The sequence below is a fragment of the Carassius auratus genome, unplaced genomic scaffold, assembly GCF_003368295.1.
Source record: "Carassius auratus strain Wakin unplaced genomic scaffold, ASM336829v1 scaf_tig00019657, whole genome shotgun sequence".
Lineage (NCBI taxonomy): Eukaryota > Metazoa > Chordata > Actinopteri > Cypriniformes > Cyprinidae > Carassius > Carassius auratus.
Genome location: NW_020524977.1, coordinates 92,860 through 118,655, shown reverse-complemented (window position 1 = coordinate 118,655; position 25,796 = coordinate 92,860). Strand labels below are relative to the sequence as shown.

General features: G+C 37.8%; 1 protein-coding gene across 1 annotated transcript in view; it reads left to right on the top strand.

Annotated features, from left to right (window-relative positions):
• Nucleotides 1–1,755: 1,755 nt before the first annotated feature.
• Nucleotides 1,756–25,796, top strand: part of LOC113076289 (kelch-like protein 29) — a 115,528-nt gene continuing 91,487 nt past the window's right edge. The window contains exons 1-3 of the mRNA XM_026248950.1: nt 1,756–1,843; nt 3,506–3,676; nt 9,024–9,524. Coding sequence (XP_026104735.1) covers nt 1,756–1,843; nt 3,506–3,676; nt 9,024–9,524 — 760 coding nt within the window. The remainder of the gene's footprint in view (nt 1,844–3,505; nt 3,677–9,023; nt 9,525–25,796) is intronic.

Below are 25,796 nucleotides of genomic sequence, written 5' to 3'. Positions count from 1 at the left end.
TAATGGCCCGCCAGGGATGCTCGGCCTGGTATAACCAGAGATGAATTAAAACACGAGAAAATAGCGAATGCTTGGCTCGGCTCGAGTCTTACCACGTTTTACAGTGTCTGTCATCACCGCCCCCACTGATGTCAGCAGATGCCCGTAAAGAGTCTGAAATGTGCATTTTATGCGTTTCTCACCAGGACTGCGGGAAAACTTGATATGCAATATTGTGTTTTGATACAATCGTGCATAAAAAAAGCCGAGCCGGGTGAGGAAGATTTAACATTTTGTGACAGCTGGTCGTAGGAAATGCATAGGATTATTATAGTGGAAAATACCACGTCATAAATGATGCATTTTTACGAGGATTAGAAAACACTTGGGAGATGAATAGGGCAAAAAAAAATGAAAAAGATAGAGGCTGTGAAGAATTATTAGGCTTTATAACATGTCGAGCAGCGATCATGAAACGAGGTAACTGTCGGTCAATGGAAGGCATAAATCAATCCTGAGACAACAACAGCTTTGTTTAGTCTCTGGCCTTTAATGTCTTCAGTTGTTCATGTAAAGTTTGTCAGGTTTTGTGAACTAGGACAAAGTTGAGCCAGGTGGGCTTCGGATGTCTGGAGGGACAGAGAGTCTAACTACATTGGGATTTTTTGGAGGAAAGTAGACTTTGTTTGGGTATTGCTTCGGGTTAGTGTGTCTCTATGTGCTGCTACTATTAATTAAGTTTACATTTTTGGTTTAAATATATGATAGCTATGCCATATTGTAGGGTGTCATCTTGCTTTTCCAAATGAGAAATTTCACAAATATGTGCCTTTTATATTAAATTAAATTTAATCTTTATTAAAAAAATACAATTATTAATGTAATTTGACTTATTTTTAGGTCATTTCAACAGTGGTAACTGTTTATTCATTCATTCATTCATTCATTCATTCATTCATTCATTCATGCATTCATTTAAGTAATTATGCATTCTTTGCATTTTTATATATTTTTTATATCAACCATTATATCGATTTCATACAAACTGATGTTGTTGTTTTTTTTTAAAACCTTAGGAGCTCAAATGAAATTTAATATGTTAACATGTTCATCAAAACAGTTCCTTCCACTATTATTTTTTTTATTTTAGTAATTTTTTTATATTTAGTATGTATTGATTTTAGCATCGTTGATACACTATTATAGTTCTTAGTAGTATTTTTAATTAAAAATGACCAGTTATGGTATTTTTATATAATTTACAGTTACATTTACAATTTTATTTAAAGTCTTAGCAATTTAGTTTTGTATCACTTGTGATTTTTAATCGTTTTCATGTGCTTAAATACATCTATATAGATTTTATAAATTATTATTTTAGGTTAAGGTTTAGTTATTTGAATACATCAAGTTAAACTATATTAAAGTGGCAACTAGATATTATTTTATTTAAACTATTATTAAAATTAAAACTACTTGTTTCAGTAGTTTTAGTTAGCTATAATAACCCTGATTCTGAAATAGTTGTTTTTCCAGTTCTGTGGCTGTTGAATTAGTTTGCTTTAGAAATGTATTGCTCAAGCAGGAAAGGTTTTTGCAGCACTTACCGTCTGGAGTTCGGCCCTATGCATGCGCACGCACCAGTCATGATGAGGTGTTTCGTTTGTTGATGATGTCAACGTAGAGCGCAACCCCACAACAAATTGGCTTTGGGCCGAGGTGACAGAGATGCATGATGGGTAAATTGATGAAGTAAAGCGCAGGTCAGGGAGGATAATGGAAGAGAGGAAAACACGGCGGCCGGAGCAGAGGGTTGATGACGAGGTCTTTTCCATTAACTCAGGGCTTTTGGGAGTGATGCTGGGTTAACTGGCCTCATACACCGGCCGGATAACTTTGACACCGCATCTCAACTCAATAAAAGTTGAGCAAAGAAAAGCAAGTGAACCAAAGTCTCTAAACTTCCTCTGCTATTAATCTTAACTTGAGTCGGAATGTCGTGCATTTTTCTTGTTTATTTTACAGGCTTTTCGAGAAGCTTCGTTCTACCACTGCTTCATGCCGAGTAATCAGCAGTCGTTCCATCTTATTTAGCTGGCTGTTTTTATGAATGCAATACGCGTTTGTGCATCAGTGCACACATATCTTGTTTTTCATTGTGACTATAAATGCTAAGAAAATGACTGTGAAACAGCTTCATATGGAGTAAATGTGCAACCTTTTATTTTATTTTATTCTATTTTATTTTATTTTACAAAATGACAGCTTAATTTGCACCTAAATTATTATTATTATTTTCTTTTCTTTTTTTCTATTCTATATATTTTTTATTTTATTATTTTATTTTTTTTGTTATTATGTTGGTTTTATTTTATTAACTGACCATTTAATATTAATTGTTAATTGCCAGAAAATGAAGGCTTAATTTGTACTTTAATTATTTTTGTATTACTGCATTTTTTATTTCTATTTTCTATATTTTATATTTTATTATTTTATTTGTTATTGTGATGTTATATTGTATGAATTTGCTGTTTAATGTTAATTGTGAACAGCTACAAAATGACAGCTTAATCTAAAAAATGCACATCACTTTTATTTTATTTTCATTTATTGTATCTTATTTTATCATTTCATTTTATAAATAGGTAGTTTAAGATTAATTGTGATAAAATTACTTAATTTGAATGCCTTTTAATTTGGAGTAAATGTACATCTATTTTTTAATTTTTTATTTTATTATAACAAAATCAGACAAATATTTTAAACTGCATTTAGACCTTTTATTTTATGTCCTTAATATTTTTAATCAAATTACAAATCTCATATAATATAAATGTAAATAAATTGACATATTTAATTAGACCTCCTGAAGTTGATCCCAATATAAAACACTCTGTGATTACGCTGTTTGATGAAGTCTTTTAATCTTTCTAATATTTTGGCCTGAGTTTCGATCTCATTTTCTGGTACACTGTAAATGGAGGAGTTTTAATGAGGGCATTTAGTAACTGTCTCCACGACACTTCTAGTTTTCTTGCTCTTATGCTAAATAATTAATCCAATCCTAGTCTGACACGAGTACTTCTAAGAACTTGAGAAATACTGATTATAAGAGCCAGACTCCTTCACAATGTGTAATTAGAGCCTCATCATTTCTGCCATGCAGAAAACGCAGAGGAAATCGCAAAAACCAAACGTAAAAGCAGAAACCTGACATAAACACACACAAGTTTCATTTACATATTTTAATTACAGTTATTCAAATTTATATTAGGGTAGAATAATCTTTGTTTTTCATGGGTAGAACGTAATCAGAATCTGCAATTGGTATGAAGTCAAATTGAATTTGTAATAACATAAAATGACCCATTAAATCCAAGATTTATGAAGCCAATTGGTGCCAATTTATTTAGCATTTTCTTTTTGATTTGCTATGTTTCAGATTCTAGCATTTGTCCTTTTGATTCCCACGGTCTGTTCGTTTAGTCCGTGTGATTGAGTGAAAGGTGTTTTGTGATCTCAGTCGTATGTATTGTGTCTTCACAGGCGGCGGGTCTTTCTCCCGGTGAAACACAGGCTCCGAGTCTCCTGTTGGCTCCTGGAGTGAGATGGGGCCAGACCCCCATCAACCAGTCCACCCCGTGGGAGACAGACGAGCCTCCCACCAAGCAGCACAGAGAGAGCGATGCCACAGGTACGCCGGCACCTGTCTTCATCTGTTCCTTCATACAGAACGGGACAACAGACAGGAAACAGTACAGTGTGTTTGTCATGGATGAGTTGCTCGTGTTGCTGTATTCCTCATCTGAAAGTCACTTTGGATGAAAACTGAACTTATGAATGAATTCATAAATAGGGTTTTAAAACAAATCAGGGGGCTTGGTAAGGACTTTTTTTGTCAATTTATTGGATCAAAAATACTGTAAAAATAGCAATAATTAATATGTAGTAATATTAAATATGTAATAGTAAAATGCCTGTATTATTTATATTGATTATTATTATTTGTTTTGATTTCATATGTATTTTATTTTATTAATTGGCTGTTTGAAGTTAATTTTGAATTGCCAGAAAATGACAGCTTAATTTGGATTAAATTTGCATCATTTTTATTTTAATATTTTTATTTCTTGTGTAATATTCTTTTAGCATTTTATTTTTTAAATGTCTATTTAAGGTTAATTTTAATAATTATTTTGACATAAATTTGCATCACTAATATTTTTTATAGGTTTTTGTATTATTAATATATTGCATATTTTATATTTATATTTATATGTTTATTTTAGTTTTAAAATGTGTATTTTATACACGTTTTCATAATCCAAAAGTGACTTACAAATAAAGCGCATCACATTGACGTCTCTGTTAGTGGTTGGGGATTGTTCAGTTGCTTGTTGTAGAGGTGTGTCATCATACGGAAGGGAAAGCGCTCTTGACCAATCAACTTACAGAACTTGAACTGGTCTCAGATTTATGAAATTAGCATATTGATATGAACCTAGTTATGATGTTTCCCTCCTCAAATGAACTTACATGGGGTCATTTGTGTTGACTTTTTAGATATTGCTTTGAAATTCATCATGCCATAGCATCAAACGCATGAAATTGAGGCAGTAATGAGGGGCCGACCAAAGTAATGCACATTACACGAGCGTTTCCTCGCATTAAAACTGAATGATCTGTTAATGAAGACGGACTGCTGCCCTTAGCCTCTCCTGAGTGATTATATGTGGGAAATTGGACATCGCTGTTGAAGAGGACAGTTTCGTCTGTTTTTTATTGGTTTCTCTCAAGCCCCCCGGGGCCTCTACAGGGGCCCCCTGCTGAGGCGTTTAAGCAGGAACCGAAGTCTCGCAGAGGGAGGGAGTGTTAGCATTGTGTTGTGCTCTACAGGGTCCCGCTTCCGGCACCTTCCCCAAAACACAAAGTGAGATGTCACTCAACTTCCCCTCGTTCGACAGCGCTTGGTGTATTATGACACATCTGGAGCCCAGATCTGCGTCCCATTAGCTCGGACACAAAAAAGCTACATAACGACTCTGCAGGCATTCATTAATCATGATGGTTAGCAGTGCGCGGTGAGGAAGTAATCTGAAAAAAAAAAAACTTTTCCCAAACTTTTACAAAGAATCGGCTCTCGCATAACGTCAATTTGCACTTTAATTTAAATTCAGCAAAAATAAAGTCCCTTGTAATAATTAGCGGTTGATTTAACTTGAGAAAAAAAAGAGATCTCGACTTTCCCGAAGTGATAAAGCGCTCTTATGAAACAACTATTTTATCCCTATGCGCATTGTAATTATATGAGCAATCAACGCTAGGATCCATACTGCTAATTTCATTAGCTTTTCAGCGCTGAAGCCAGGGCTATAATTGAGTTTCATTCTTATTTATTTATTTCTTTAATAATCTTCTGATAGATTTTTCGTCAAAAGACTTGATTGCAGTGCACAAATCTGCAGAAAATGCTTAAACGCTCTGGGAATTAAGTTTTTGGTTAATAGCACTTTTGTGTCTAATTTTTTTTTGTTAGCGTGTCCATGGCGCTGGAAATTTAGTGCCGCTATCCCTTAGTTTGTTCTGAATTATGCACGCACCTCATTCAGGCTGAATCTATTCCCTCTAGTATATTTCTGTCTCTTCAGACTATAGTGCGGTGAAGGCCAATGTCATGATAAATGTTTTTTAATCTTTTCCCCGCCTGGTGTATTTTGTGTAATGGACCATGATTGTTGAGAAGCTATTTTAGCAGCATAGGAGGAAGGGCACAGGGCCACAAGAGCACATATTCATGAGTAAACTGTATGGCAATCTGATTCCGATGCTGTGACTGCATGCTCAAAAGACTGAATCTGGGACTTAAATGGATAGTTAAAAATTGTGTCATCATTTACTCACCATTATGTCACTCCAAACCCATACATGCTTTCTGTGGAACACATAAGAAGATATTTTGAAGAATGTGTAAATAACGTGTTTTTTGGACTTACAATTATAGCCAGTGGGGTCTAAGTGTGTTTGGGCCCCAGTGATCTTCAAATAACTTCTGTTTTGCGGAAGAAATCAGTTGTTTTGAAATGTCATGAAGTTGAAGTTCACTTTGCAGTCAAAAGGTAATTTTAAACACCCAACCTAAAGATACCAAACATAAGGTATAAGGATACGATCACAACCTGAACTGCCTTTGTGAAGTTTATTATGTGAACTCACCAAATGTCCAAAAACAATGATGTTTGCTTGACCGAACGTGCTTGTGACTGAACGCTATCTCATGACCAATTTGTACATATTTTACGAGGTGGCTAATTCGCACGAATTCGTTTGACCTCACTTGTATGATTTTGTACGATTTGTCTAGATCCCAGTGATGGGTAGGTTTAAGGGCGGGGCTAGGTGTAGGTCATTAGTACAAATTCATACAAATTGTGCAACTTGTAAACTACGTACGGTCTAGCACAAATCGTATGAATTGTTATGAGTGGGGCCGTACGAATTTGTATGATTTATCCACCACATAAAAGATGTATGAATTGCCATGAGATCAGGCTGGACTGAATGTGTGTACCAGGGGCATTTCCTTCAAGGAGGCATGGGAGGCAGTGCAAAGAAAATTTTTTTTTCAAATATTATAAAAAGTGTATAAATCACAACAGTGATACAGAGGATTCTGATTCTTTCTTGTCTCCCCTGAGCTCATTGAATTTTAACATATGCCTGTAGTGTGCCATAGATTTGGTGGGAGTAATTGAGAATGAATGGAGGAAAGTCACGTGAGAGAAGGCAGTGCTGTCATAGCGATATGATTGGATATGCCTGGTTATAATTGGATGTGATTGGTTCATGCGAATAAATCCTCCTCTTGTTTTTACGTGCGTTTAATATGTACGAATCAGTCTGAATGTACAATATAATGGCATTAATTGGAGCACTGATTAAAAAAAGTAAACAAACAACTCACAGACTTAGATATAACCAGTTTGTTACGTCAAAATAAGTATTCAAATGGCCTGAAAACATGATCTATGGGAATTTTTACTGAGTAATCATCTTAGTGAACTTGAACTCTTTGACAAATATTTACCAGGCTTTGATGACTGATGATTTGTTCAAAGTTAACAATTAAAAAGAATAGCTGAACATACTGTTCACAAATAAAATATGAAATAAAATATATATTCTAAATTTAACTACTTCATAAAATTTTTTGCAAATTCCTCCATTGCACACATGGAAACTTCTGCAATTAAATGGCAGTTCTGACACGTGTACCAAACTGTAATGAGCAACAAACTGTATCGTCTGTGACCAGAAGAACTAAGCTTAAGAACTAAGCTTTTCCTTTTTTTTGGGTTGCATCTTATGACATTACATAGTTTTTGGTTCTTTAAGATGTATTTCATCTGTGTGGTGTTCATATATCAGTCAAACCCTGCCAGAGTTCATTTTTATCAAACCAAATTTTACCACGCCTTAAATTATTAAATCAGATAGATTTTCCTTTTTGCTTCAGCTGTCCCTTTAAGACCAAGTGGATGATGTCATTGAGGGCAATGCATTACTGACATATCTGCTTTTAGCATGAGATCACATCATTAATTGATTAAAATTAAACATATTCTCTGTAATATAGCTGAGAATAAAATTTCGTTTTTGTTTAGTTTTTTTTGCACACCAAAGATGAAATTTCTAGTCCAGCGTTACTCAACGCAATTGAGTTTTTACTGTACAGGTTTGTACAAGTTTTGAGTTTTTTACTGTACAAGAACATTACAAATCTATGGATTTCAATGTATATGATGCATCACACAGATGTAAAGGAAAGACACAAGGGTTTGCGGCAAGGATTTGAGGTAAACATCCATTGACCAATGAGAATTTCAAACAGGTCCAGATTTTCAGAAATCCAATTGGCTGTTATTCCCACTTGATTTCAGACTGACCCGGCACTTTCCACATTCTCGAAACGGATTTTACACTTTCATATAAATCAAACGCTCTGTCAGAGGTTTCTCTAGTGTGCAAGCACCCGTAGGATCTGCTATCATAACTCTGTCTGTCTTTGAAATTATAGTTATAGTGTTGAGATGAATACAAACAGTAAGAGGAAGTTTTTGCTTCTTGTGTACACTCGTGTTGTAACCTTGGTGCATTACTGCATTGGCGAATGACTCTGATATGACCCTCGAAAGATGAATAATGCATAAAGAAATAAATGTTTTCCAGTGGATGCCCTTGTCACAGCAGAAAATGGAGTTGTTATGAGTAAATCCCACATCCAAAATCAAACCGTAGTTCTGGGTTGACTCAAACACCGAAACCACTAGGTCACTGCTGGAAAATGAGAAAATCTGAGAAGAGTCAGATCTCCATGTGTCTTACATACATCACATTATGAGGCCATCTATTAGACAGTGCACTTCAGCTGACCTCTCTTCTTGAAAAAGGGAGAAAAAATATTGATGACTTGATGTTTTTTGCACAGGCAGATGCTGTTTAAATGCCAATGTCTGCTAATAGCTTCTACTTCTGAATAGTAAGAGCGAATAGGAAATCTTGGTTCACTGCATTGACTTTACCATGGATAGTGGTAATAAATTATCTTCAACAATATATCAAAATTGACTTAATTTGCTTTATTATTACTCAACTGTTCAAAAGTTAGGGGTTGGGATTTTCCACTGAATTTTCAGCATCATTACTCCAGTCTTCAGTGTCACATGATCCTTCAGGAATCATTCTAATATGTCCTGTCTTATATTTTGTTTTGTTTGTTTCTCATTGAACATCCAGTTTCGCTTGAAAATTGTCTCATTACCAGAGGTAATATTAACAGCAATTCACATAGACTTTAAATTAAGCTCCTCCAAATAGCAAGTTTTTCTTCTTTGGTTATTTAGCAAACACCTTCTTACCCAAGGTGCACGGATGCCATAAAACAATAATTGAGTTTCACAGTTTCTCCCAGATGAAGTGTATGGCTGAATGTCAAATCTGATGTTGATTGTTCTTCACTCTGTTTTTCCTTTCTTTCTCCGCAGGGCCCCCATGGGTGCCTCCAGTGGTGGCGGTCAGTCAGCCCAGCCTACTGGCCCATTCGTATGGGATGCCTCAGCCACCTGCCTACAGCCAAGGAGTGTCCGTCCAGTCTCCCATCATCGGAGTGACCCCAGCCATCCAGACCCCCATCCCACCGCACCATCCGCTCATGACCGCCCACTTCCAGCTTCCTCCCCTTTCCTCCCAACCTCCTGGCAGCCTGGTCCTCAACCTACAGAACCAGTCGCACTATGCCACCAGCCAGCCGCCAATCACCCCCGGCCAGGTAGTTCACCCCACCCCTCAGAGCGTGGTGGGAAACGGTCACATGACACATGTGCTCATACAGCCTCCCGCTTTGCCTTCCGCCGCACTGCCGCTAATGAACGGCCAGGCGACGACTCAGCCGGCCTCGACCAATCAGGAAAGCCCAAACGGGCTTCAGATGCTCCGTACGGTCGGAATGGGGAAGTACGAGTTCACGGACCAGAGTCATCCGAAAGGTAAGTGTTTCTCTTAGCTTGTGCGTTTGAGACTAACGAACGTGTCCGAGGATGTCTTGAAGTATCTTTTCCAGGGAAATAACCACAAACGTGTCAGGGAGACGATGTTAAAACCTGCCGAGTAGCAGCCGGTGGTGTAAAAGCATCTCCAAGGTCGTGGATTCAGTCCTGAAACAACTGTCACATAAGCAGACCTTTTCCTCGCAAACATTTACGCCAGTTTCTGAGAGTCTCCTGCTGTGAATTCTTGATGGTTTTCAAGGCTGTAAATCGTTGTTTGTACAAGATAACCTTGGACGAGACTCTGTCAGTCCAGAAACAGATGTTACGTTTTCCCTTAGCAATTTTCACATTTAATGAAGCTTTTAATCTAGGTTTAGATTGGCTTTCTAAGCTCATTTGATTTTTTTATGAGCTCTATAAAATGAGTGCAATTTACTTTCCACATCGATGCAACTTGCTATTGTCTCTTAAGATGCAAAAGAGCCAATTACATTAGACTTGCATGCATTTTTGAAATGTAACTGCTTAAAGCGCAGTTAAAGCAGTGGCATTGAAGCAGGTTTGGCTCTCTTGTTGTGGAAACTAAAGTAGACTAATGTGCCATGTGAAAGTCTCCGCTTACATAATAATGCAACCCAAATTGTTTATTTCTCTATAAATTAAGTCTTATTCATGTCAGTCATAGCCAATGTTTATTTTTATAGTCTTCTCTGTTGATAAACAACATCAACTTAAGATGATTTTTGACGTTTGAAGAGGATAAAATGAAGTTTTTAGTTAGTTTGAATTATCCTTCTTTTCCTCGCCTTCCTTCGCTTTTAAATAGCTTAAGAGCGCCGTCCACACTTTACTTTAACTGAATTTGCGGCAGTTCAGCGTTAGTTGCTTGATTGCAACTACAAAATACAAAGCCTATATATAAAACATAGAACTTTTATTAAACAAAACAAATAAAAATATACCATGCTATAGGGCAGACTATGCCTAATATAAAATAACAAATAACTTACATGAAGTTTAAATAGGTATACAAAACTGCTTCTTATTACACGCTTGTCAGTCAGATCGACTCACTCTCCTCACTAGAGAAATTAAATCTGATCTGTGATGCAGTCGCATTCAGTTTTTAAATATAGTGTCTATGTCTTTTACGGATCTAAATTATTTTTATTACCGTATTTTCCGTACTATAAGTCGCACGTTTTTCATAGTTTGTATGGTCCTGCGAATTATAGTCAGGTACGACTTATTTATAAAAATTAATTTGACATAAACCAAGAGAAATTAACTAAGAGAAAACATTACCGTCTACAGCTGCGAGAGGGCGCTCTATGCTGCTCAGTGCTCTTGTAGTCTACACTGAAGACATAGAGCGCCCTCTCGTGGCTGTAGACGGTAATGTTTTCTCTTGGTTCTAAATAAATGCGACTCATAGTCCAGTGCGACTTATATATGTTTTTTTCCTCCTCGTCATGATGTACTTTTGGGCTGATGCGACTTATACTCAGGTGCGACTTATAGTCTGAAAAATATGGTACTATAAAAAATCTAAACAACGTTGGGAGTCGGTGGGCAAGTGACGTTCCCGGTGTTGCTGCTTAACACCGGCATCACCGTCAGCACAGTCTATCACAGCAAGTCTAGCCAGATTGACCAGCCTAACAAAACTATCCAGAACTACTATTAACCATCAGGTTAGACCAACCTAGCTAAAACCAGTAAGCCACCTAAGACAGATTTAAGGTGTTTTTGTAAATATGTTTTTATTTTTATTTTATACAACTATATGATGTACGGTATTTGATTAGATTTTTGTGCTGTACTTCTGGTCCTTAAATATTTTTATTTATTTATTTGTTTGTTCATACATATCACTTCCTATGGTAAATTCAGTAAATATAGAAGCAGGTCATGTAAATTAGTGTTTTTCCTGGTGGTCAGGGCTCAAAATGTGGTATTGCACACTGTAAAAAAAAATTAATAAATAAAAATCTCAGTAACATTGGAAATATGCGTTTAATTGTTGCTTTAAATTTTGAAGTAAATCAAAGAATTGGCAAAGCTATAACTCAAGAAAATATACATTTATTACACTTTTTCAATTGCTTTGAATTTAATTACTTGCATAAAATTGAGTAGAAACAGCAGAAATAGCATGTTAAATGGCAGGAAACAGATTTGTTGTAGCATAATCCTTTTTACAGTGTGCATTAAAGATACTTAAACAGATACTAAAAGCTTCTTTTTCCTCACATTTGCGGCAGTTTTGTTATGCATTTCAATGGACTGAATAGTGGCATACACTCCATTCAGTTTGGGGTCAGTTACATTTTTTATTTTATTATTTATTTATTTTGTTTTGAGTGTCCTTTTTTTCAGGTTTCTTTGATGAATTGAAATTTTGAAAGAACAGCATTTATTTAAATAGGAATCTTTTGTACCATTATAATTGATTTAATGGAACCTTGTTTAATAAAAGTGTTTTAAAAATATCTTACTGACCCCAAACCTTGAACAGCACTGTATGACTTTGGTGGTTAGCTGTTTCCCAGCTCAATGAATTCCCTTCACTTTCTTAATTAGCTAAAAATGGTCCGGTTCTCTTGACTTAGATGGTTGGCTCATTTATTCACTCACACGTTTCACCTTGTTGACCTAATTAGCACATCGGAGCACTTTAGATATAAGATCTGGTTGACCGAGAGCTTGGCGTTTTTAGCTCAGTTTCCTGTTCCTAAATCTCTTTAAAGAAGCGCAGACCCTTCATGGGTCAGTACACACCAGCAGCAGTGTGAAAGTGTGGCCTTATCTCTTAATACAGCTGCGTTGTGCTTAAGTGCAGCTGGCAAGGTTAGCAGCAGCGTGAGAGCGCTCCCCGTCTGGCCTCGATTTGCACTAACATAGGTCTGGAGGTCCTTCTTTGTGCTCTTGGCTGTTTTTAGAGATGGAACTGGACAGGTTCCTGTCAATTAATGCTGAGTGTGGATTGCTTTCTAGGAACACTTTGGACAGTCTGTTCTTCCCGATGGTCATACGCAGAGATGTATAAAGTACTAGAGAACCATACTTGAGTAAAAGTACAAGTGCTCTATCAAAAAAGTGACTTGAGTAGAAGTAGAAGTGCTCTTTAAGCACCACACTTAAGTAGAAGTACTAAAGTATTCAACATTTTTTGTACTTAAGTATTGCAAGTAGTCTATTTTAAAATTTACTACTCAAGTACTGAAAGTAAAAGTAGAAGTATTGTGTTATGTAGCTATTAAAGGGGGGGTGAAATGCTCGTTTTCACTCAATATCCTGTTAATCTTGAGTACCTATAGAGTAGTACTGCATCCTTCATAACTCCAAAAAGTCTTTATTTTTATTATATTTATAAGAGAAAGATAGTCTGTACCGATTTTTCCCGGAAAAACACGAGCGCCTAGAGGCGTGACGTGTGGGCGGAGCTAAAGAATCACGAGCGCCAGTAGACTTTTGAGTTGATAGCATGTGGAAGCTGTGACACAGATCCAGAGGCTGAAATTTAACAAGAGCAGCATCAGCAAAGGCGGTATGCTATGTGGTATGTACTGAAACTGTATATATTTGCTTAGCGGTTTTGGAAAATGACTAAGTTCCACTTTGTCGTCTTTTTTTTTTTTTAAGCTGTACATGTGGAAACTGCAGTTTGATGACAACATCGCATGTTGTTTACTTGATAGAAGTAACTCGGTTACTCGGTAGAAGAGCGCGCACTTAGGACCCATATAAGGAAATTCCGCTCCATCTAACGTCACACAGAGCCATACTCGAAAAAAAACTTTCCGAAACTTGTGACAAACCGGAAGAGGTTTTTTTAGAACAAAAATACTCCTTCAAACGTACAACTTAATTTTTGAAACTTTGTCCATGTTTAGCATGGGAATCCAACTCTTTAGCAGTGTAAAAAAACTCAGTATGCATGAACTAGCATTTCACCCCCCCTTTAAAGAAAGTAGTCAAAAGTTTGAACATATTGTTTTTACTGTTTCAAATGATTAACCTAAAGGACAATCACAATTCCTTTGACTGTAACTTCTTGTAAACAAAAAATGGTTACTAGGGTTAGTTAGCCCAATTTGCAAAATGATGTCATTAATAACTTACCCTCATGTTGTTTCAAACACGTAAGACATCAGAGGGTCATTTAGAATTTTTTGAAGCATCGAAAATACATTTTGGTCCAAAAAGAGCAAAAACTACGACTTTATTCAGCATTGTCTTCTCTTCCGTGTCTGTTGTAAGACAGTTAAAAACAAAGCAGTTTGTGATATCTGGTTCGCGAACGAATCGTTCGATATAACTGGATATATTTGAAACAGTTCACCAAATCGAACTGAATCATTTTAAACGGTTCGCGTCTCCAATACGCATTAATCCACAGATGAATTAAGCTGTTAACTTGTTTAATGTGTCTGACACTCCCTCTGAGTTAAAACAAACCAATATCCCGCAGTAATTCATTGACTCAAACAGTACACTGACTGAACTGCTGTGAAGAGAGAACTGAAGATGAACACCGAGCCGAGCCAGATAATGACTCGTTCACGAGTCAAGAACCGTTTCTGTCAGATGCGTCCGATTCGTGAACCGAGGAGCTGATGATACTGCGCATGTGTGATTTAGCGTGAAGCAAACCGAAACACAGAGCGTCTGAACCGAACTGATTCTTTTGGTGATTGATTCTGAACTAATTCTGTGTTAATGTTATGAGCCAATGTGCAGTCAACGCCAATGACGCCATTGCATCGAGCGCAAAAGAATCGGTGAACTGTTTTCTTCAACTGGTTTATTGAATCGAACTGTCAGAAAGAACTAACGTTACTGGTCATCCGAAAACCTATGCAACCGGTTCTTGACTCGTGAACGAGTCATTATCTGGCTCGGCTCGGTGTTCATCTCTCTCTTCACAGCAGTTCAGTCAGCACGCGCAGTCTCGCTTGATTCGCTCAATGATGTGCCAGCGTCATCAAACCTCTCATCTACAGTTCTGGCAGTGGTTTGTAATGGAATGATTCGTAACATTATTATAATTGTAACGAGTAACGATGCAGCACATAAAAAAAATATCGGAGTAAAAGTATTAAACTCAGCGAAAATATGTACCGAAGTAAAAGTGGAAGTAGGAGAAAAAAATAATACTCTAGTAAAGTACAGATACCGCCTTTTAGTACTTAAGTACAGTAGTGAAGTAGTTCTACTTCGTTACTATACATCTCTGGTCATAAGAGAGTTCATTTGACCATTTTGGGTTGGTTTGGGTTTGTTTGGCTGTTGTCCAGTTGGGAAACTGTCTAAGCTTCAGTCCGTTCACTGACCATCTTTGTGCATATTACACTCAAAATGGCAATTGCTAGAAGAAAATCAGCTATGTGAAAATAAGGAAAGTGTAATTTAATCTTTGAAAGATATTACATGTAATATCCTCCAGCAGAACTCTATATTTTGCTTTGTTTTGCTTTTTGAATGACTTCCTTTTTTCTTTGATAGTCCATTTTTATTTTAATTCAATTTTTATCTCATTTCATTTTAATTACATGTTATTACTATTTATATTTATTTATTTTTGTTTGTTTTGACATTTTATTTATTTATTTATTTATTTAAGAAAAACCCACTTTTAAACAGCACATAAAAACAAACAAACCAACCAACAAACAGAAAATACTGTGGTTGTTCAGGCTACTTTGACTTTTGTCTAGCAACGTATTTAATTTAATTTACATTTTATGAACTCTTATCATTCATAGTATATTTTTATAAACTGTTATGAATACTTATGACTCCAGAAATCTGTTTTTGAAAGATTTGTTCGCAAAATGTACCGCTTAGTGTTTTCACTATTGACTTAGATTAACCTTCTGTGCAAAGCACTTTGCATTTAGTAGAATAGATGCTCATACGAAGAAGGTACTCAGTGATATTAAAGGAAGGGCAGTGCTGTTATATCCACTGACAAATGAGTGATGCTACATTTTATCATTAGTTCACATCCATTTAATCTATGGCACAAAAATAAAGTCCACATTAAAGTCTGGCAGAGAAGGACTCATTAGTGTTTTATGCAGTATGCACTTCTATCTTCTATGTGGCTTTTTCAAAAGAGCAGATTTTCTCTAGTTCATACAGCAGTTCTCATTTCATTTGAAAGGTGATCAAATGTCTCTGACCATGAATCTATTTCTGCATCGTTTTTGATTTTTTAAACTCCGAATTTGTCATTGTAGTTTAATTATTGGTTGGGATATTTAACATATTCTTCTTCAAAAGTGATGAAATGAAACTTCAAGAAGTCAGGAAATTCAAGGCCGCCCCGGGGTTGTTTCAGAGCCATTGAGCTGATTTATATTGTTCCGAATGTCTTATCAGCATAAAAATACGGCTTTGAGATTACAGTGGGGGTGTAGAAAGTCTTTGCCAGTGACATGTGGTGTTTAAGGCCGACAGCTGTTTTCGGGATAGACGCCAGTGGCGCTGCTCTGTCACACTCAGAAGGGAAGACACGCTTCAGAAATATATTGTTTCTCAATGAGCAGTTGCCTAAAAACACTATATTTCACAACAGAACAAGACAGATTGAAGACTGAGCCCATATTTTTAGACTTAATGAGATGTTGGCCCCGATTGGCACCAAAACCGACCTGAATATCTCATCTGATCAAGGAGAGCTGGTTCCTTGGTGCCAACATGTTGGCTGCGGTTTTCTCAAACACTTGAGATGGGAACCTCTCTAAAATTCAGTGCACAGAAGAGTTTTTTTGGGGAGGGATTTTTGCCGGTGACAGAATTCAGAAGTAAAAGGATTATGTTGTATCAGAGGCACCTACAGTAAAATCGCATAAACATTCAGACGCAAACAGAATTGACTCACTCGTTGGGTTTGAAATGGTAATTTATCATCACATTGCATCGTGAAATCATGTGCAGAGTGTAGGTGTGTGTATTCAGAAGTGACTAGTCGGTCTTAATTAACCTAGTTTATCAGTCATTTACCCAATGGGTCATATTTTTTGGATGCTATATATTATACAAAACCTGCTCTTGTGTAAAAAAAAAAATAGTAAAAATTGAAACAGAACAGTTTGTTGTTGAGAGCAATGGATTTCAAACTTTCTTCAAACTATATTGCTATGGTGTTTTAAAGAGTAGGGATTTAAAATTATTTTGATAATATTAATAATTAAAGATGTAATGATTCACTCAACTCATGATTTGATTCGATTCACAATTTTTATTTCACGGTTAGATTTATAAAAAAATTACAAAATGAGATCAAAGACAAATTATACAGTAAATGAAAAGGAATCGTTTAATTGCTGCACGTTTCTTTGTTAATTTGAAATATAACAAAACTAAACTTACATTTTAAAACTATAATTATAACTATAATTTCGAAAGTTTGAAGCAAAACAGAATGGTCTGACTTTAGTTTTGTGAAACTATACATAAAACATATCTGTATGAAACAGCAGACAAGTTGAATGAGACACAAGTTCACTCTCTGCCAGCAGGTGGCGCTTATGAACAGCAATGATGAAGTGTTCCTGGGTTACTGCTGTAAACAAAGCAGAGCTACGCTTATTAACTGTAATATGCATCATTCAATGGCAAGACGAAAAGAAAATGGCATCTAAACTATCATTTACTATATATATATATATATATATATATATATATATATATATATATATATATATATACAACAATTCAACTCAAATTGTGAAACTCTTGTATTAAATAAATTCTGTTCACACAGACTGAAGTAGTTGAGTTGGTGGGTTTTTGTTAAGTGTGAGCTGAATGAACTGAAATAAATGAACTTTTCCACTATATTCTAATTTACTGAGATACACCTGTGTAAATATATATATATATATATATATATATATATATATATATATATAGTTAAGTCAGTCATGAAGCTCCAGTTTGTGCAGGCTGATGGTTTTTAACGTAACTGATGATATTCAGAGAGTTAAACGACTTTGCAAAAGCCAATTGGTTGATGAACTTACTGCCTTGCCTTTATATGGCTGGCTAGCATTCACTGCAGTGCGCTTTTCACCTTCCCCAGCTCCACCTGTATAGATCTGCTATGGGTTATTTTGCTATATATGCTTTTTGTGTAGCAGCAGTATGTCACCGTATTGTCGAATGCATTGGCAGTAGCAAGTTCCTGCTCTTGCTTGCAACAGCAGCAATAATCTACAACTACAGCAACAGCAGCAGCAGCAGTGTAGCAGATCTATTCCACCAAGACCAAGTACATTATTATTGTCATTTCCATCACCATGCTAAAATCTTCAGAGAGTTGTCATGTTTAATATATATATAGTTCATTTAAAAAGTATATTTTTTTATATTATTGACATTGACCTCATTAAGTTGGTTGGAGTTTTTGTAGTGTTTGTCTGAATTCACAGTCAGAAAGCTCATCCAACAGTCCCAGCCATTTTCCACATCCAAGTGACACTAGTACAGCAACTTTGATCTGTTCGCTTGGAAATGACAGTCGTGTTATCCAGCGCAGTTCAGACTCCCCGTGAGTCCCATCTCGGGGAATGAGTCGAGACAAGCTGCTGGGCCGTTGACATGGAGGCAAACACAGACTCTTTGCAGGATTCCTTGTCTCATTAAGACAGAGCGGCCTCGGGCCATGCGTCATACGCCCTGCTCCCGGAGCCACACATGGAGAAATGAAGCTGAGCGCGCTTCTCCTCGCGTTATAAATGAACGAGCATCCATGTTAATGAGCAGGGACTTGAGGAACGATGCCATAACTCTGCAGGAATAAGTGTGTGATGGACGACGCAACATAAGATATCGTAAGATCACATGTGCAAGAATCGATCCAGAGTAACTTAATGTTCTCTTTGTTGTGCTCACAACAGCAACACGAATATGTTTTCTTCAGATATAGAGCTTAACATTTGGGTTCTGGGAGTAAAAACGCTATTGTGACATTAATTTTCAACAATCGCTGAAAAACCTTTACAGACAGACATTTAGTGAGCTCTGAGGTTATTAATCAGTGGTATATGCTTTGTTGAAGCCATCTGTTTGCATAAATGTATTTTGAAAATAAAGGTAATAAAATATTATATTTAAAGTAATTTAGTAGTGGAATTCATATTGAAAACTACATTACCCACAATGCAGTATAAAAATTCCACAAATCAGCTGCACCGAAAAAAATATTTAGCTCCGTCCTCTTTACCAACCTATGCCACTATCCTTCAAACCAATAAGTTTTACCCATTTGAACAGTGAGAAGTTTTTAATCATTTAAATTTTAATCAAATTTAGTATGATCACACATTCTTTGATGCTGTATATTTTAATAAGTACAGGTCAGAATAAGTAGTTGTTTCATTTTTAGATGAATATATGTTATGCTAAGTTATGATTTCATCCATTGAACTAAAGTTATTTGAAATATTAAAATAGACACTTGCATTTAGATGATTACAAAATCACTTTTGTAAATTTAATTTGATGTTAACACTAAAATGGGACGTCTCATATTTGAAATATAATAAATGAATACATACATGTACATAGGTACATAAATCTGTACCATCTGTATTATATATATATATATATATATATATATATATATATATATATATATATATATATATATATATATATATAAATATATTAGGGATGCACCGGTTGACCGGCCATAAATCGGAACCGGACGGTTTTTGCTTAAAATACGCGATCGGCAATCGGCCGGTTTTTGGTATTTTTCTGGCCGATTTTTTACCGGAAGTGCGGCCGCATGCACAGACTACATTGAAATCATTCGCTATCATGTAATTTGTGTGGAAGTATTTTGAAATCTGTGCACAGGACACGGGCAGCCGATCAGCGCTGGAAGTGCAGAGCTACATGTCTGAGGCACAGGTAGCAGGAAGCGTTGTTGTACTGTTGCTCAAATAAGAGCGCCTTTTCTGCACGCACTAAAGCTGCGCGAGCCTATACTGTACCGGTCCGCGTCCTGCACACGAGTAGTGGACAGTGAAGAGATGTTCAGATCAACTTCTCACGTGTTGGATGAGAAACGAAACGGACCAAACTGACAAAACTGAAATGTTTTTTTTTTTTTTTTTTGTATAAAGTAGAACCTGCATACACTTTTGAAAAGACAGAAGTGAATGTCAGTTGTATAGGAGGATTATTTTTATTTTACCTTAAAAATACATCGACTTAGTGAAAAAGTCTTTCATTCATCCAATTAAAACATTTATGGGTAATGATTCACAACTATATAATTTTTTTAACTGGAGACAATAGTTATTTATTTTTCATTGGCTCAAGTAAATAAAATATATATGTGAATCACTACCCTAATTTTTCTCTTTTTTTTTTTTGGACGAATGAAACACTTTGCATCTGTTTTTATTAGCACCAACATTATTTGATTTCAACATTTTGGAATAATTTATTTATATAGCATACTTTTTTCATTCTCACTGGTAAAGCTTTTTTTTTTATTTAAAACCAAATTTAAAAACTAAAACAAATACTGAATGCTGATTAAGAAACATGTTATTGAATGTGTGTTGATTGTGGTGTTTGGATTGTAGAATGCAGTTACTGTCTTTAATTTCACATGGTTACAGTTAATGTTTTATTTAAGGTCAGTTCTATGTAGTTTCAACCCAATTCAAAAACAAAAGCTAAATGCTGATGTCTGTACCATCTGTGTATGTATTGAATGTAGTCTACTTACTGTGCAGTTACTGCTGTTAATTTCAGATGGTTACGGTTATTGTTTTCAATAGCCAAAAGCCAGTTTGGCCTATTGAATAACAAATAAACATCTTGTTTATGCACACTTTCCTTCTTTCTTGTTTGTTGCTTAAAGATAAACAAAAAAAATCGGAAATCGGTATCGGAATCGGCCAGTTTGCTAGTAAAAAAATCGGTATCGGAATCGGCCAAGAAAAATCATGATCGTGCATCCCTAATATATATATATATATATATGTATTAGGGGTGGCACGGTTATACTTTTTCACGGTTCAGTTTGTTTAACGGTTTTAGAGTCACATTTTCGGTACAGTTCTATGTGCTATGTTTATGGAAAAACTATACTTTCTAATTAAAAAAACAAGAAGAATATTCTATCCAACTACAAACAACAGCACAAATAAATGCAATAGAGTAAAGATAAAAACAATAAACATTAATTTTCATTTTTTTATTTTATTTTTTTATTTTTTTTAGGTAGGTCTAGCAAAGGAGAATGAGAGTGTGTGAAAGCAAGAATATATGTATGTGAAAGGAGACTGTAAGTGTGTGAGAGCGCCATAATGAATTAAGTCTTGTACGGCCCCTCATAGAATCATGTTATGATTTATGGGGAAAATATTTCTGGAACCAGTGCCTCTCGAAAAATGGGCGGGCACTAAAGCACTCCATTGTGTCTAGATGAAAGAATAGATATGTAAAACGAGCCCTGTGTGCACATAAACACCTCCAGGAGAGTTCGGTGCTCTACAGTACACCAAATCCCATGATGCATCATTGTAAAGAGCCTGTGATTTTATAGCAGTGCCGCAGCTGCGGAGCTCACAAGGTCTAGGGATTGTTGTAGAAATCAGCTTGAGAGTGTTGGAGCAGCGTTCCCCTGCCGTTCCAGACAAATGACCTACAATGGCACGGCTAGTTTTGGCTGTTCAATTAGGAAACTAATCAGTTTAGACAGATGATTAACACTGCGATACAAGGGCCACCCCTGGAGCACCCCGCTTTGACACAGACTCTGCTGCTGCTTCTGTCTTTTGCATATACACTTGTACATTTGTGTGCATTTATTAAAATATTGCTGTCATTGTGTATCCTAATTACAAGCTTATCTGGAAGCCGTGCTGCAAGTTTCAGACATTTTAATGAGCACATTTATTTGTGTTCTTAATAGCTGTTTTTTACTGTGCAGTCTTAACTGATAATCTGGAATAATAAGGTCGGTTCAAGCGTTGCGTTTATCTGAAACAAATACTGGTGCCAGTGAAATTAGGATCCTTATTATCCTTATTGTGTTATAGTTATATACAGTGTCTTCTAAAACTATTTGGATGCTGAAGACTTATTAGAAATATTTAGTAATATAGTAATAGTAATATATAGTAATATATTTAGAAATATTTAAATGGCATTGTTTTAGATAACAGTACCTAAAACTATGATAGCAAATATTAAAAAAATTTTAAGATATAAAAATAATAATTATAATAGCTATAATAATAATAATAATAATAATATTTATTATTATTTATTTATTTATTTTTTATTTTTTATTATTATCTACTTATTTTTATTTTATTTTATTTTATTTACGTTTTTATTTTAAGTTACATCTACTTTTTATTTTATTTTACATGATTATACTTATTTATTCTGTTTTGATAAACACAATTTATATTGACGCCAAAAAAACAGACCAGTTCACTGCTTTTTTTATTTTATATAATAAAAAAAAATAATAATCATTTATTCATCAATAAGCCCTTAAATGCTATATATTATCACAAAGTTTGGAAAAAAAAATCTCATTTTATTTTTAGGTCCTATGAAGGTATATGTTGTTATTATGATATTTATGATGTTACTTATGCATACATTTATAAATAGTTATACATAGTTCATAATTATACATAATTATACTTTATAAATGTTAATTATGTATACTTTAAAAAAGTATTTGGATACTATAAGAGACTTAATGTTTGAATGTTATCGTATTAGATAACAACAGATCAAAATAAGATTTTTTTTTTTTCGTTTTGTTTAATTCTGCGATTTTGACAAGAAAAAGAGAGCCCAGCTCACTGCTTTTGAGTTTTGTGTGTAACAAAAAAAAATACCATTAATAAAAAATCAAATAAAATGTATATAATAATATTGTGAAGAAGCCTATGAAAGCTGAATATTATCACAAAATGTGATCATTTTATTATAGGCCTACTTGAGAGTCAGACTTAGTCAGGTAGTAATAATACTGGCCTATCATACAGTATCTGTCACGGTTTTACGCTGCCTGAAGGAATACGGAGTCGAGGATAAACGGAATAAGGTTTTTAATATAAACAACACAGGGGATATCCAACATGGAGCACAGAGGTAGACACACGTAAGTAGCAAGTGATGAATGAAGACCCGACAAAACAGAACTGAAAGGACAAGGCTTAAGTACAAAGGATAATTGGGGAAACACAGGTGGATGGAATCATTAAATTAACAGGGACATGGAACACATGAGGAAGATAATAGACACACCTGGGAACTAATCAAACTAAACACGGAAGACAGAAACTGGGTACTGGGGAAAAAACACTAAATGAGTCCAGGTGTGTGACAGTACTCCCCCTCCCGGTAGGTGCGTCCTCGCACCGTAGAAACAACAGAGGGAGGCGTGGGTGGGAACTTGGGAGGAGGTTCCGGTGTAGGACGGACTCCCAGGAGGGGGCCAGCAGACAGGGACCACAGAAGGAGGAGCCAGGGAGGAGACGACGGAGGAAGGAGCCAGGGAGGAGACAGGAGCAGGAGGAGCCAGATGGTCCACCAGAGACCAGCCAAGACGGAGATCCAAGGTGGAGTCGACGGCGGGAGGAGCCATGGTGAAGGAGGGGTCGACGACACCAGGGGGCCGACAGGCGGAGACTGCACCGGTGGGTGAGGAGCCCAAGATGGAGCAGCACAGCCGCAGAGCCAGGGTGACGTCGAGGATCCGGAGGGCCTAGGTGGAGCTGAAGGCTCAGGCGACCAAGGCAGAGGCGGGGTCCTGGCAGACCGCTGTGGAGCCGGAGTGACCGAGGATGGAGGTGGAACCGGAGGGAAGGAGGAGCCTGACAGAGCCGGAGGGATGGAGTGACGAGGTGGAACCAGAGGAGTGGAGTCCCGAGGCGGCGGATGGTCGACGACTGACCAAGGTGGAGCCGGAGGGACGAGGGAGCCCGGTGGAGCAGGTGGGATGACAGGCCACGGTGGAGACGAGGGAGCTAAGAGCCAAGGCGGAGCCGCTGGGTCGAAGGACCGAGGAGGAGTCCAGGGCTCGGAGGCTGGAGGCGGAGACAGGGCCTTAACACGCCAAGGCGGAGCTGGAGACTGGCAGTCCAGCGGCGAACCACCGCGCCCCGATGGCGCGGACTGAGGGTGAGCTGCGGGACTGACTGGCACCAGCAGGGATGACGAGGAACTGGCTGGTCTAGGAGGAGGAGAGAGGAGAAGGATGGGAGGAAGGACAGGAGGATCAGGACTGGACGGAACCAGCGAAAGAGGAGTAGAGGGACCAGCAGGTTTGGGAGGAGGCGGGAGAGGGAGGCTGGGAGGGAATACAGGAAACACAGAAGATTCAGGGCTGGGCGGAACCAGCGGTGAAACAGAAAAATCATGGCTGGGCGGAACCAGCGGAGACACAGAAAATTCAGAGCTGGGCGGAACCAGCGGAGACACAGAAGATTCAGAGCTGGGCGGAACCAGCGGAGACACAGAAGATTCAGAGCTGGGCGGAACCAGCGGAGACACAGAAGATTCAGAGCTGGGCGGAACCAGCGGAGACACAGAAGATTCAGAGCTGGGCGGAACCAGCGGAGACACAGAAGATTCAGAGCTGGGCGGAACCAGCGGAGACACAGAAAATTCAGAGCTGGGCGGAACCAGCGGAGACACAGAAGATTCAGAGCTGAGCGGAACCAGCGGAGAAACAGAAAACTCAGGGCTGGGCGGAACCAGCGGAGAAACAGAAGATTCAGAGCTGGGCGTAACCAGCGGAGAAACAGAAAACTCAGGGCTGGGCGTAACCAGCGGAGAAACAGAAAACTCAGGGCTGGGCGTAACCAGCGGAGAAACAGAAAACTCAGGGCTGGGCGTAACCAGCGGAGAAACAGAAAACTCAGGGCTGGGCGTAACCAGCGGAGAAACAGAAAACTCAGGGCTGGGCGGAACCAGCGGAAATGGAGCAGAGGAAATGACTGGAGGAGGTAGGAGTGGGAGACTGAGAGGGTATACAGGGGAATCAGGGCTGGACGGAACCAGCGGGGAAACAGGAATATTAGGGATTACCTCCGTAGACCAGTCCATCAGATCCAGAACTTGCTCCATATGACTTTCAGAGACTGCATATAGCTCACCCTCAGTCGCAGGAGTGTGGGCAGGGCTTTCCTCCACGCCCTCGATCTCCACGAGGACTCCCACGATGCACGGTGTTGCCGGCTCACACACCTGGTCAGTCGCGCTCTCGAGTTCCGGCTCCCTGTCAGTGGATGGCTCGGGCTCTGCGGCTGCGGTGGGCTCTGGCTCCGTGCGGCGTGATGGTGGCTGGCTGGTCTCTGGGTCGGGAGTGGGGCTGGCGAGGTCCTCTATGGGGCAGACGGTGAGAGGTGACCCATTTCTCGCCAGAGTCCACTCCACGTATGCGGCGAAATCCTCTCGAGGACCATCTTCGGACGACAACGCTCTGCATTTGGAGTTCAGGCTGGTGTTGTAGAAGGTGCAGAGCGCGCCGTCCGGGTAGCTGGTGGCATTAGCTAATAAGGAAAACTGTCTGGTATGGTCCTCGAGAGAACGTCCTTCCTGCTTCAGCAGGAGGATGAGGAATTCGGGACGATAGAGGGGATCCATAGACACTAAGAAACGAAAAGACTGTGAAAAAACAAAAGCAAAACGGAGGGAAGAACACGCAGTTTTCTATTTTCTCCTTTAGGTCGGGTCTTCTGTCACGGTTTTACGCTGCCTGAAGGAATACGGAGTCGAGGATAAACGGAATAAGGTTTTTAATATAAACAACACAGGGGATATCCAACATGGAGCACAGAGGTAGACACACGTAAGTAGCAAGTGATGAATGAAGACCCGACAAAACAGAACTGAAAGGACAAGGCTTAAGTACAAAGGATAATTGGGGAAACACAGGTGGATGGAATCATTAAATTAACAGGGACATGGAACACATGAGGAAGATAATAGACACACCTGGGAACTAATCAAACTAAACACGGAAGACAGAAACTGGGTACTGGGGAAAAAACACTAAATGAGTCCAGGTGTGTGACAGTATCTAATAATCATACAGCGGAAGCACTTGTGTGTACTTCTCTTTTTACCCCTAATAATTTTCCTTAATCTGTTGTCATGATGTCACACACACAGAGCCAGGTGAATTTGTGCTGAACGGTGTGTGAAATTACAAGAAAAGGTCCTACCGCTTTAAGATGCCAACTTTAAAATGCGACGGCAAATTAA